A 14480-nucleotide genomic window follows, 5' to 3' on the forward strand; every position below is an offset into this window, starting at 1 on the left:
AATATTGTAGATTATGAATTGGCGGTAAATGCACTACTGGTGATATATGTCATGGGGAATTGATAGACACTCACAATCAAACGCAAACCATTCGCACAAAGTTATGAAACAATGAATGTGCACACAGTGACGGGAGAGAGCGCATTCTGGAGAGAGTTGTACATTTTAGCCACCCTCCCCTTCTTGGACTGTGCCATCCTCACAGCCTCTGCAATATATTTGTTCACTGAGATGGGCATGAATAAGACAGGAGTCTCATGTGCCATTAAAAAATGTATATGTACAGTACCAGTCAAAGGTTTGGACACACCTACTCATTCAAGGGTTTTTCTTTATTTTACTATTTTCTATGATATAACACACATCGAATCATGTAGTAACCAAAAAAGTGTTAAACAAATCAAAATAATATTTTAGATTCTTCAAAGTAGCCACCCTTTACCTTGACGATAGCTTTGCACACTCTTGGCATTCTCTCAACCATTTTCACCTGGAATGCTTTTCCAACAGTCTTGAAGGATTTCCCACAAATGCTGAGCTGTTGTTGGCTGCTTTTCCTTCACTCTGCGGGCAAACTCATCCCAAACCATCTCAATTGGGTTGAGGTCGGGTGATTGTGGAGGCCAGTTCATCTGATGCAGCACTCCATCGCTCTCCTTGGTCAAATAGACCTTACACAGCATGGAGGTGTGTTTGGTCATTGACCTGTTGAAAAACAAATGATAGTCCCACTAAGAGCAAACCAGGTGGGATGGCGTATCGCTGCAGAAGTGTGCCTTGAATTCTAATAAATCACAGACAGTGTCACCAGCAAATAACCATCACACCACCACCTCTATGCTTCACACATGCAGAGATCATTCTTTCATTCACTCTGCGTTTCACAAAGACACGGCGGTTGGAACCAAAAATATCAGACCAAAGGACAGATTTCATCCGGTCCATTGTCCATTGCTCGTGTTTCTTTACCCAAGCAAGTCTCTTCTTCTTATTGGTGTCCTTTAGTAGTGGTTTCTTTGCAGCAATTCGACCATGAAGGCCTGATTTCATGAAGTCTCCTCTGAACAGTTGCTGTTGATGTCTGTTACTTGACATTTGAAGCATTTATTTGGGCTTCAATTTCTGAGGCTCGTAACTAATGAACTTATCCTCTGCATCAGAGGTAACCCTGCGTTCTCCTTTCCTGTGGCGGACCTCATGAGCCAGTTTCATCGTAGTGCTTGATGGTTTTTGAGTCTGAACTTGAAGAAACTTTCAAAGTTATTGACATTTTCCGTATTGACTGACCTTAATGTCTTGAAGTAATGATGAACCGTCGTTTCTCTTTGCATATTTGAGCTGTTCTTGCCATAATATGCACTTGGTCTTTTACCAAATAGTACTGTCTTCCACCTGTACCTTGTCACAACACATCTGAACTTTAACTTCTTGACGCACCCATCCCTTTAGCGGGATCATTTTCATCAACACCCGCTTCATTTTCATCAACACCTGAATTGCAGCTCGCCAAATTCAAATTAAATTACTAAAAATATTTAATTTTCAGGAAATCACAAGTGCAATATAGCAAAACACAGCTTAGCTTGTTAATCCACCTGCATTGTCAGATTTCAATACAGCTTTTCGGTGAAAGCATAACAAGTGTTTATGTAAGAACATCTCTCTCAGTAGACTAAATATTACAAACACTAGCAGCCAAGTAGATTGGTCATAAAAGCAATAAAATGAATCGCTTACCTTTGATCTTCGGATGTTTGCACTCACAAGACTCCCAGTTACACAATAAATGTTCCTTTTGTTCCATAAAGATTATTTTTATATCTAAAATACCTCCATTTGTTTAGCGCGTTATGTTAAGAAATCCACAGGCTCGAGCGGTCACGACATCGCAGACGAAAATTCCAAATAGTATCTGTAATGTCCACAGAAACATGTCAAACGTTTTTTATAATCAATCATCAGGTTGTTTTTAAAATATATAATCGATAATATATCAACCGGGACTGTCGCTTTTTCAATAGGCGAAGGAGAGACAAACTCTGCGAACACCCAGCTGTCCACTGATGCAATGCTATCTTTCTCGCTAATTTTTCAAAATAAAAGCCTGAAACTGTCTAAAGACTGACACCTTGAGGAAGCCATAGGAAAAGGAATCTGGTTGATATCCCTTTAAATGGAGGCAAGGCATCCAATAGAACAGAGAGCTTTCAGGAAAGACAGCACTTCCTGGTTTGATTTTCCTCAGGTTTTCGCCTGCAATATCAGTTCTGTTCTACTCACAGACAATATTTTGACAGTTTTGGAAATGTTAATGTTTTCTATCCTAATCTGATAATTATATGCATATTCTAGTTTCTGGGCCTGAGAAATAGGCAGTTTCAAATGGGTACGTTTTTTAGCCAAAAACAAAAATCCTGCCCCCTACACTCAAGAAGTTAATGAAGGCACACCTGTTAATTGAAATGCATTCCAGGTGACTACCTCATGAAACTGGTTGACAGAATGCCAAGAGTGTGCAAAGTTGGCATCAAGGCCAGCTAGCTAACATTAGCTGGCTGGCTCGCTAACTAACATTACATCATGCGTTGGGATTCATTGTTTACCTCGATAGCGATCTAGCTACATTTCTTAACAAAAGGCTGTTCTTAGTGTGCCAGAGCGCAGAATAACTGATGAATTTTGAATATGTCCGGTGTCTGTAAACGTTGGCAACAAAGCGTAATTCAATTGTTGCTAGCAGCACAGTTAGTCATCAACGCTCTGGATAACATGAAAAGAGCCTAACCAGCTCTGCTAGGGTGAGTAAAATGGTCAGGGTGGGGTGTTCTCTCATTATGTGTCTGGAAGTAGCTAATCAAATCAAATCGAATCAAATTTATTTGTCACATACACATGGTTAGCAGATGTTAATGCGAGTGTAGCGAAATGCTTGTGCTTCTAGTTCCGACAATGCAGTAATAACGAACAAGTAATCTAACTAACAATTCCAAAAAAAACTACTGTCTTATACACAGTGTAAGGGGATAAAGAATATGTACATAAGGATATATGAATGAGTGATGGTACAGAGCAGCATAGGCAAGATACAGTAGATGATATCGAGTACAGTATATACATATGAGATGAGTATGTAAACCAAGTGGCATAGTTAGTGGCTAGTGATACATGTATTACATAAGGATGCAGTCGATGATATAGAGTACAGTATCTACGTATGCATATGAGATGAATAATGTAGGGTAAGTAACATTATATAAGGTAGCATTGTTTAAAGTGGCTAGTGATATATTTACATCATTTCCCATCAATTCCCATGATTAAAGTGGCTGGAGTAGAGTCAGTGGCATTGACAGTGTGTTGGCAGTAGCCACTCAATGTTAGTGGTGGCTGTTTAACAGTCTGATGGCCTTGAGATAGAAGCTGTTTTTCAGTCTCTCGGTCCCAGCTTTGATGCACCTGTACTGACCTCGCCTTCTGGATGACAGCGGGGTGAACAGGCAGTGGCTCGGGTGGTTGATGTCCTTGATGATCTTTATGGCCTTCCTGTAGCATCGGGTGGTGTAGGTGTCCTGGAGGGCAGGTAGTTTGCCCCCGGTGATGCGTTGTGCAGACCTCACTACCCTCTGGATAGCCTTACGGTTGAGGGCGGTGCAGTTGCCATACCAGGCGGTGATACAGCCCGCCAGGATGCTCTCGATTGTGCATCTGTAGAAGTTTGTGAGTGCTTTTGGTGACAAGCCGAATTTCTTCAGCCTCCTGAGGTTGAAGAGGCGCTGCTGCGCCTTCTTCACGATGCTGTCTGTGTGAGTGGACCAATTCAGTTTGTCTGTGATGTGTATGCCGAGGAACATAAAACTTGCTACCCTCTCCACTACTGTTCCATCGATGTGGATGGGGGGGTGTTCCCTCTGCTGTTTCCTGAAGTCCACAATCATCTCCTTAGTTTTGTTGACGTTGAGTGTGAGGTTATTTTCCTGACACCACACTCCGAGGGCCCTCACCTCCTCCCTGTAGGCCGTCTCGTCGTTGTTGGTAATCAAGCCTACCACTGTTGTGTCGTCCGCAAACTTGATGATTGAGTTGGAGGCGTGCGTGGCCACGCAGTCGTGGGTGAACAGGGAGTACAGGAGAGGGCTCAGAACGCACCCTTGTGGGGCCCCAGTGTTGAGGATCAGCGGGGAGGAGATGTTGTTGCCTACCCTCACCACCTGGGGGCGGCCCGTCAGGAAGTCCAGTACCCAGTTGCACAGGGCGGGGTCGAGACCCAGGGTCTCGAGCTTGATGACGAGCTTGGAGGGTACTATGGTGTTGAGCCAATGTTAGCCAGTTAGCTTGGGTGCTTGACTGTTGTTGTGAGGTCAGAGCTTTCGGATCGATCCTACTTATTAGCCAGAGCGTCCAGTGTGCGCTCTGAATGCGAAACACTGCATTTACAAAAGGACAATCTGACAGGATAGTTGCAGTCACCAATGCTCTGAATAACAAAGCCTAACCAGATCTGCTAGGGCGAGTAATGTTCAGTGAGCTGTTCTCTCTCTTGATGTCTGGAAGTGGCTGGTAAGTTAGTACAGAATTCTCGGCTCAACCCTTAAAGAGATGGGTGGGGCTAAGGCTTTAGAGAGTGTGAACAATGCTGAATGGGTGTAGACAAAGAAGGGCTCTCCAATAGTAGTATTAAAACATTGAAAGACGGTTTTCTCAAAAGTGAGTTATCAACTTTCAAATGTAGTGTATGATATACCATTTTGTAGCTCTGAGTGTCTACTTTTATCCAATGTAAAAAAAACAATAAAAAAAAAAACAGACCGAATCCTGGTGGTGAGTCACATATGTGGACACCCCTTCAAATGAGTGGATTCGGCTATTTTAGCCACATCCGTTGCTGACGGGTATAAAATCGAGGACACAGCCATGCAATCTCCAGAGACAAACTGGTAGTAGAATGGCCTTACTGAAGAGCTCAATGACTTTCAATGTGGCACCGTCATAGGATGCCACCTTTCCAACAAGTCAGTTCGTCAAATTTCTGCCCTGCTAGAGCTGCCCCAGTCAACTATAAGTGCTGATTTTGTGAAGTGAAAATGTTTAGGGGCAACAACGGCTCAGCCGTGAAGTGGTAGGCCACACAAGCTCACAGAAAGAGACCGCTGAAATGCTGTCATGGACAGGTTCGAGTTTTTACTTTACCTTCGATAACGGTATTTGAATGTTTGGTTTGTTAAATGTGATATGCTGTGTGTAACATCCATTTTTATAGTTTACTTCGCTACTTGAGTCATCTCTCGCCACTCTCTCTCTCTCCATGCCGCTTTCCACAGAGACCTAGTCCTGGCTCCTGTCACTTAAGGAGCGCATTTGTTGTTCCTCGACCACGAGACACTTGCTTTTAGTCTGCATGGTCAATACATCATATGCAACAATGTTGTTGACAACGATGGATTTGTCACTTTGCTTCTTAATATAAATCTACTAGCATTCCATAATTACACTATTAGCTTGTGTTTCTTCTTACATCTGCAAACCGCTAGTTTATCTTTTCTTAGCAAGTTGTTCCTAAATCTTGTTAGCTAGAGATTAGCATTAGCGGCTATCTACTAAATGTACTGAATAAGAGCAAGCGTAATTAGCCATAGAGCCTGATAATACCAGTGGTGGTGTAGACCTAAATCAGCATGTTGTTTGTGCAACAGTATCTTCTAAATTAAAAATAAATACGCAAAGCAAGAATATCATAGCTACATGAAGTAGCTAAGAGAGAACATTCAATGTAGCCAAAGATTATAGGGTTCCCTAGGAAACACCTATCAACACTTTAGTTCCTACCCTTTCACAATAACTCCTCCCTGGAATTTTCATTCGTTGTCATGTCAAACAACACTGTATTAAAAGTGCCCACTATTATATTCTAACTATATAATTAAAATAGACCTTCTATTGCCATGATTTTAACAGTTAACCCAAGTGTTTTGCTCAAAATCGCATGTCAAATTTGCAACATTTGGTTAAAAATGAGGCCCAGATTGCTTGCGCATATCGTGCAGCCCTATGTGTCAGTGTGGAAATGATCTCAAATGCAGAAATTGATGACAATTATGACTTTTTTTGTGGTTGATATTGAACAATATAAAGCAATCAGAATGGAGAAAGACTCATTGAAATTACTTCGAATGTATGTGTTGCCACCTTAGGGTCACACACTACTCAGGTTGTCAAGAAAGAAATAGCCCAAGATTCTGTGACAGTTGTGGGACGATAGATCCCAAAATTCGTACAACCAGTAGGCCTAGGCTGCATAAAAAACTGTTTATGGCTTGAAGTCATAAACAGTGCAATGCTTGAAGCATTGCGAAGAGCTGCTGGCAAAATGCATGAAAGTGCTGTTTGAATGAATGTTTACGAGCCTGCTGGTGCCTACCATTGCTCAGTCAGACTGTTCTATCAAATCATAGACTTAATTATAACATAATAACACACAGAAATACGAGCCATAGATCATTAATATTGCCAAATCCGGAAACTATCATCTCGACAACAAGACGTTTATTCTTTCAGTGAAATACGGAAACGTTCCATATTCTATCTAACGGGTGGCATCCATAAGTCTAAATATTCCTGTTACATTGCACAATCTTCAATGTTATGTCATAATTACGTACAATTTTGGCAAATTAGGCGGCCCAAACTGTTGCATATACCCTGCAATGAACGCAAGAGAAGTGACACAATTTCACCTGGTTAATATTGCCTGCTAACCTTTCTTTTAGCTAAATATGCAGGTTTAAAAATATATACTTCTGTGTTTTGATTTTAAGAAAGGCATTGGTGTTTATGGTTAGGTACACATTGGAGCAACGACGGTCCGTTTTCCGTGAATACGCACCGCATCGATTATATGCAACGCAGGACACGCTAGATAAACAAACTAGTAATATCATCAACCATGTGTAGTTAACTAGTGATTGTGATTTATTGTTTTTCATAAGATAAGTTTAATGCTAGCTAGCATCTTACCTTGGCTTACTGCATCCGCGTAACAGGCAGGCTCCTCATGAGGCAGGTGGTTAGAGTGTTGGACTAGTTAGCTGTAAGGTTGCAAGATTGAATGCCCGAGCTGACAAGATAAAAATCTGTCTTTCTGCCCCTGAACAAGGCAGTTTACCCACCGTCATTGAAAATAAGAATGTGTTCTTAACTGACTTGCCTAGTTAAATAAAGGTGTAAAAAATATAATAATCGGCCAAATCGGTGTCCAAAAATACCAATTTCCGATTGTTATGATAACTTGAAATTTGCCCTAATTAATCGACCATTCCAATTAATCGGTCGACCTCTAGTTCAGACTGAGGAGAAATCTGCACAAAATATGTCCCTGACCACCTCCTGAAGTGGTCAGCCAGATCTGAACACAATCAGACCACAAAGCGACTTTGTGTGTCTAGATCCGTCTTTTCAATTCGATCTTCGTGTTCTGATAGCAGAAGTTGCATGTAAGTGGCAAGTGTAGACATGACCTAAGAGCTTTGCGCACATGGATTGTACAATATTTGCACAAGTATTATTTTTTAAAATTCTAAATGCTCTGTCATGTTGGTTGTTGATCATGGCTAGACAGCCATTCTCAAGTCTTGCCAGAGCAATATTTCTTAATTCCATTATTTTACTTTAAGATGTGTGAATTGTTAGATATTACTGTACTGTTGGAGCTAGGAACACAAGCATTTCGCTACACCCGCAATGACATCTGCTAAATATGTTTATGTGACTAATATCATTATATTTGATAACTACAATGTTGTGGTTCCATCCTCAGTTTTCTCCTATCACAGCCTTTAACCTCTGTAACTGTTAAGGTCATCATTGGCCTCATGATGAAATCCCTGAGCGGTTTCCTTCCCCTCCGGCAACTGAGTTAGGAAGGACGCCTGTATCTTTAGTTACAGGGTGTATTGATACTCCATCCAAAGTGTAATTAATTCATAACTTCATCATGCTCAAAGGGATAGTCATTGTCTGCTTTATAATTTTTTTTTACCCATTTTTTTCCCACTAACTATTCCCCAGGTCGTTGCTGTAAATGAGAATGTGTTCTCAGTCAATTTACCTGGTAAAATAAGGGTTAACTAAAGTAAGTAAAAGGTGCTCTTTGCGAGGCATTGGAAAACCTCCCTGGTCTTTGTTTGAAATTCACTGCTCGACTGGGGACCTTACAATTATCTGTATGTGTGGGTTACAGAGATGAGGTAGTCATTCAAAAGTCATGTCAAACTCTATTATTGCACACATGCAACTTATTATGTGACTTGTTAAGCAAATGTTTACTCCTGAACTTATTTATGTTTTCCATATCAAAGGGGTTGAATACTTATTGACTCAAGACATTTCAGATTTTAATTTCACATTTATTTGTAAACATTCTACTTTGACATTAGGGGGTATTGTGTGTAGGCTGTAACAACAAAATGCGGAAAAAGTCAAGGGGTGTGATTACTTTCTGGAGGCACTATCTGTCGGAGTAGTGTTCTGTATCAACAGCAGCGTATCATCCACCCGACGACTAGAGATAAGACTAGACTTGCTAAAAAAAGAACACAGGCTTGTTAACTCTTGTGTTGCAACAAGGTAAACTGGGTATTAGTGATTTAAATGTGATGTGTAGAGCAGTCTTCTTTCTACTACTCTAGGCTGTTTCAATTGTCTTTACTGGATCTTTGCAGAGTGCTCAACTCTGCTCTCTAGACCTCTTGTAGTAGATTGTGCCAATGAGTAACCCGTCTCAGCAAGGTTTAAGTAAAGCTTTTGAGCTCGGCAGCCATCTTAATGGCAGTGTGTGGATGAGACAGAATAAAACTAGCTTACAACATTGGAGTGGCTGAATTCCTAAGATGTGTTATCTTCTGTAAGTGATAGCTATGGGCTTAGGAAGTTAACTGTTGTAGATGGTAAGGGAAGTTTTTGCCTCTACAAACTGGGGTGGTTTTGACCGTGTAACTGCTAGTGACGATATGAGTATTGCGAAACTCGTTAGTATCATGGCAAGGAAACAAAGCGGATTTAACTTCTTTAGGAAACAAACATCATTATGTTGTCCTCCAGTCATATTATTTATTTTTCAAGCTATAGACTACTATCTTACTTACAACAGGTTTTTAAAGGACTGAAGAGTTAGGTCTGTGTCGTGTTTTCATTTTTGCCATGGAAAAATATTGAATAACTGATATGGTCACAGCCCTAGTAATTGCTGAAATTCCATCACGCTAGTAAGGATCTTCAGTGACTAGGCTAACGATGATGTAATCCTTCCACAGGTGGCGTCGTTGAGGAAGGTTGGAGCACACAGACAAAATGGTGACCATTCCTGAGTACTATGAGGGGAAGAATGTGCTGATCACAGGGGCCACAGGCTTTATGGGAAAAGTCCTGCTGGAGAAGCTGATGCGGTCCTGCCCAGGAGTCAAGGCTGTGTACGTCCTTGTCCGGCACAAAGCGGGCCACGCTCCCCTGGCCCGCATCGCAGACATGATCAACTGCAAGGTGAGAAGAGCTGCAGAAGGGAAAGGTCTAATGGGGTAGCCAAAGAGGAATGTTCAAGGGGGTTAGACAAAACTAGGCTGTGTGGGGTGATGCGTCATAAGTTCTTGACTGTCATAAGTTCTTGACCCGATGTAGGCAAGCCTATGTCTTACTAATGGAATTGCTTTCTTGGGAGTGCTTTCGAACCAAAACGCTTCCCTCCACCTACACATTGATTTCATTTTTTTTTAAACTTGAAGGCTCATTTTAGCTTATTGGCTGTGAAAGTGTCATGAAGGAGTATTACAACTGTAGTACAACTGTGTTTGTTTTTCAGCTTTTTGACAGGTTACGAGATGAGCAGCCAGACTTTGCTGAGAAGATAGTGGCTGTGAACAGTGACCTCACCCTGCCAGAACTGGACCTGAGCAAAGTGGACCAGGAAACGCTTGCTGACTGCATCAACATAGTCTTCCACTGTGCTGCAACCATCCGATTCAATGAGCCTCTAAAGTGAGCCATTGTTTCCTTCCTGATACTGCTCCCCAGAACGTTGTTTCACTTCTGCTCCCAGAACCTTGCTTCTCCTGCAGAGAAATTACTCTCACAGTTTTACTAACCCTCCGGACGTACCTATCTATTGCTTAGGCTTTAAAAAAAAATATATATAATATATATACAGTTGAAGTTGGAAGTTTACATACACCTAGGTTGGAGTTTTTTAACCACTCCACACATTTCTTGTTAACAAACTATAGTTTTGGCATGTTGGTTAGGACATCTACTTTGTGCATGACACAATTAATTTTTCCAACAATTGTTTACAGACAGATTATTTCACTTATAATTCACTGTATCACAATTCCAGTGGGTCAGAAGTTTACATACACTAAGTTGACTGTGCCTTTAAACAGCTTGGAAAATTCCAGAAAATTATGTAATGACTTTAGAAGCTTCTGATAGGAAAATTGACATCGTTTGAGTCAATTGGAGGATTACCTGTGGATGTATTTCAAACTCAGTGCCTCTTTGCTTGCCATCATGGGAAAATCAAATGAAATCAGCCAAGACTGCAGAAAAATAATTGTAGACCTCCACAAGTCTGGTTCATCCTTGGGAGCAATTTCCAAATGTCTGAAGGTATCACGTTCATCTGTACAAACAATAGTACGCAAGTATAAACACCATGAGACCAAGCAGCTGTCATACTGCTCAGGAAGGAGAAGCATTCTGTCTCCTAGAGATTAACGAACTTTGGTACAAAAAGTGCAAATCAATCCCAGAACAACAGCAAAGGACCTTGTGAAAATGCTGGAGAAAACAGGTACAAAAGTATCAATATCTACGGTAAAACGAGTCCTATATCAACATAAGCTGAATGGCCGCTCAGCAAGGAAGAAGCCACTGCTCCAAAGCCAACATAAAAAAGCCAGACTACGGTTTGCAACTGCACATGGGGACAAAGATTGTGCTTTTTGGAGAAATGTCCTCTGGTCCGATGAAACAAAAATAGAACTGTTTGGCCCTAATGACCATCGTCATGTTTGAAAGAATAAGGGGGACGCTTGCAAGCCGAAGAACACCATCCCAACCGTGAAGCACGGGGATGGCAGCATGATGTTGTGGGGGTGCTTTGCTGCAGGAGGGACTGGTGCACTTCACAAAATAGATGGCATCATGCGGGAGGGAAATTAAGTGGATATATTGAAGCAACATCTCAAGACATCAGTCAGGAAGTTAAAGCTTGGTTGCAAATCGGTCTTCCAAATGGACAATGACCCCAAGCATACTTCCAAAGTTGTGGCAAAATGGCTTAAGGAAAACAAAGTCAAGGTATTGGAGTGGCCATCACAAAGCCCTGACCTCAATCCTATAGAAAATGTGTAGGCAGAACTGAAAAGGTGTGTGCGAGCAAGGAGGCCTACAAACCTGACTCAGTTACACCAGCTCTGTCAGGAGGAACGGGCCAAAATTCACCAACTTATTGTGGGAAGCTTGTGGAAGGCTACCCGAAACGTTTGACCCATGTTAAACAATTTAAAAGCAATGCTACCAAATACTATATGAATTTATGTAAACTTCTGACCCACTGGGAATGTGATGAAAGAAATAAAAGCTGAAATAAATCATTCTCTATGATATTATTCTGACTTTTCACATAAAATGGTGGTCCTAACTGACCTAAGACAGGGAATTGTAACTAGGATTAAATGTCAGGAATTGTGAAAAACTGATTTTAAATGTATTTGGCTAAGGTATATGTAAACTTCTGACTTCAACTGTATACACACACACAGTGCATTCAGAAAGTATTGACCCCTTGACTTTTCCCACATGTTACTTTAGACTGGATTAACTAAAATGGATTAAGTTCACTGTATTTCTCATCAATCTACACACAATACCCTGTAATTGCAAAAAACATTTTTTATTCAGTCCTTTTGCTATGAGACTGGAAGTTGAGCTCAGGTGCATCCTGTTTCCATTGGTCATCCTTGAGATGTTTCTATAACTTGATTGGAGTCCACCTGTGGTAAATTCAATTGATTGGGCATGATTTGGAAAGGCACACACCTGTCAATATAAGCTCCCACAGTTGTCAGTGCAACAACCAAGCCATAAGGTCAAAGGAATTGTCCGCAGAGATCTGAGAAAGGATTGTCTCGAAGCACAGATCTGGGGAAGGGTACCAAAACATTTCTGCAGCATTGAAGATCCTCGAAAACACAGTGGCCTCCATCATTCTTAAATGGAAGAAGTTTGGAACCACCAAAACTCTTCCTAGAGCTGGCCGTCCGGCCAAACTGAGCAATTGTGGGAGAAGGGCATTGGTCAGGGAAGTGACCAAGAATCCGATGGTCACTCTGACAGAGCTCCTGAGTTCCTCTGTGGAGATGGGAAAAGATTCCAAAGGACAACCATCTCTGCAGTACTCCACCAATCAGGCCTTTATGGTAGAGTGGCCAAATGGAACCCACTCAGTAAACGGCACATGACAGCCCGCTTGGAGCTTGCCAAAAGGCACCAAAAGACTCTCAGACCAGTGAAAACAAGATTCTCTGGTATGATAAAACGAACATTGAACTCTTTGGCCTGAATGCCAAGTGTCACATCTGGAGGAAACCTGGTACCATCCCTACAGTGCAGCATCATGCTGTAGGGATGCTTTTCAGTGACAGGGACTGGGAGACTTGTCAGGATCGAGGGACAGATGAATGGAGCAAAGTACAGAGATCGTTGATGAAAACCTGCTCCAGAGCATGCAGGACCTCAGACTGGGGTGAAGGTTCACCTTCCAACAGGACAACAACACTAAGCACACAGCCAAGACAACACAGGAGTGGCTTCGGTACAAGTCTCTGAATGTCCTTGAGTGACCCAGCCAGAGCCCGGACTTCAAATCAAACTTTATTTGTCACATGCACCGAATACAACAAGTGTAGTCTTTACCGCAAAATGCTTACTTACTAGCCCTTAACCAACAGTGCAGTTCAAGAAGAGTTAAGAATATATTTATCAAGTAGACTAAAATAAAAAAATAACAATAACGAGGCTATATACAGGGGGCACCGATACAGAGTCAGTGTGCGGGGACTTGAACCCAATCTAACATCTCTGGAGAGATCTGAAAAAAGCTGTGCAGCAACACTGCCAGAGCTTGAGAGAATCTACAGAGAAGAATGGGAGAAACTCCCCAAATACAGGTGTGCCAAGCTTGTAGCATCATACCCAAGAAGACTGAAGGCTGTAATCGCTGCCAAAGGTGCTTCAACAAAGTACTGAGCTCTGAATACTTATAAACTGAAATATGACATTTACATTTGCTAACATTTCTACAAAACTGTTTTTGCTTTTGTCATTATGGGGTATTGTGTGTAGATTGATGAAGGGAAAAAACAATTTAATCACTTTTGGAATAAGGCTGTAACATAGCAAAATGTGGATTGAGTCAAGGGATCTGAATACTTTCCAAATGCACACTATATATTATGGCAAGAACAGCTCAAATAAGCAAAGAGAAATGACTGTCCATCATTACTTGAAGACATGAAGGTCAGTCAATATGGAAAATGTCAAGAACTTTTAAAGTTTATTAAAGTGCAGTCGCAAAAACCATCAACCGCTATGATGAAACTGGCTCATGAGGAACACCACAGGAAAGGAAAACCCAGAGTTACCTCTGCTGCAGAGGATAAGTTAATTCGAGTTAACTGCACCTCAGATTGCAGCCCAAATAAATGCTTCACAGAGTTCAAGTAACAGACACATTTCAACATCAGCTGTTCAGAGGAGACTGCGTGAATCAGGCCTTCATGGTTGCAAAGAAACCTCTACTAAAGGACACCAATAAGAAGAGACTTGCTTGGGCCAAGAAACACGAGCAATGGACATTTAGACCAGTGTAAATCTGTCCTTTGGTCTGATGAGTCCAAATTTGAGATTTTTGGTTCCAACCGCAGTGCCTTTGTGAGACGCAGAATAGGTGGGGTTCCCACCGTGAAGCATGTGGAGGTGCTTTGCTGGTGACACTGTCAGTGATTTATTTAGAATTCAAGGTACACTTAACCAGCAAGGCTACCACAGCATTCTGCAGCTATACGCCATCCCATCTGGTTTGCACTTAGCGGGACTGTCGTTTGTATTTCAACAGGACAATGACCAAACACACACCTCCAGGCTGTGTAAGGGCTATATGACCAAGAAGGAGAGTGATGAGTGCTGCATCAGATAACCTGGCCTCCGCAATCACCCGACCTCGACCCAATTGAGATGGTTTGGGATGTGTTGGACTGCAGAGTGAAGGAAAAGCAGCCAACAAGGGATCAGCATATATGGGAACCATCAAGACTGTTGGAAAAGCATTCCAGGTGAAGCTGGTTGAGAGAATGCCAAGAGTGTGCAAGGCTGTCAAGGCAAAGGGTGGCTACTTTGAAGAATCTCAAATATAACATATATTTTGATTTATTTCA

General features: G+C 41.7%; 1 protein-coding gene across 2 annotated transcripts in view; it reads left to right on the top strand.

Annotated features, from left to right (window-relative positions):
• Nucleotides 1-14480, top strand: part of far1 (fatty acyl CoA reductase 1) — a 40529-nt gene that overhangs the window by 9069 nt on the left and 16980 nt on the right. For both annotated transcript variants that reach the window (XM_031801743.1, XM_031801744.1), the window contains exons 2-3: nt 9306-9531; nt 9848-10023. In XM_031801743.1, coding sequence (XP_031657603.1) covers nt 9343-9531; nt 9848-10023 — 365 coding nt within the window. In that variant the 5' untranslated portion in view covers nt 9306-9342. The remainder of the gene's footprint in view (nt 1-9305; nt 9532-9847; nt 10024-14480) is intronic.

This window comes from Oncorhynchus kisutch, linkage group LG22 (assembly GCF_002021735.2).
Source record: "Oncorhynchus kisutch isolate 150728-3 linkage group LG22, Okis_V2, whole genome shotgun sequence".
Taxonomy (NCBI): Eukaryota; Metazoa; Chordata; class Actinopteri; order Salmoniformes; family Salmonidae; genus Oncorhynchus; species Oncorhynchus kisutch.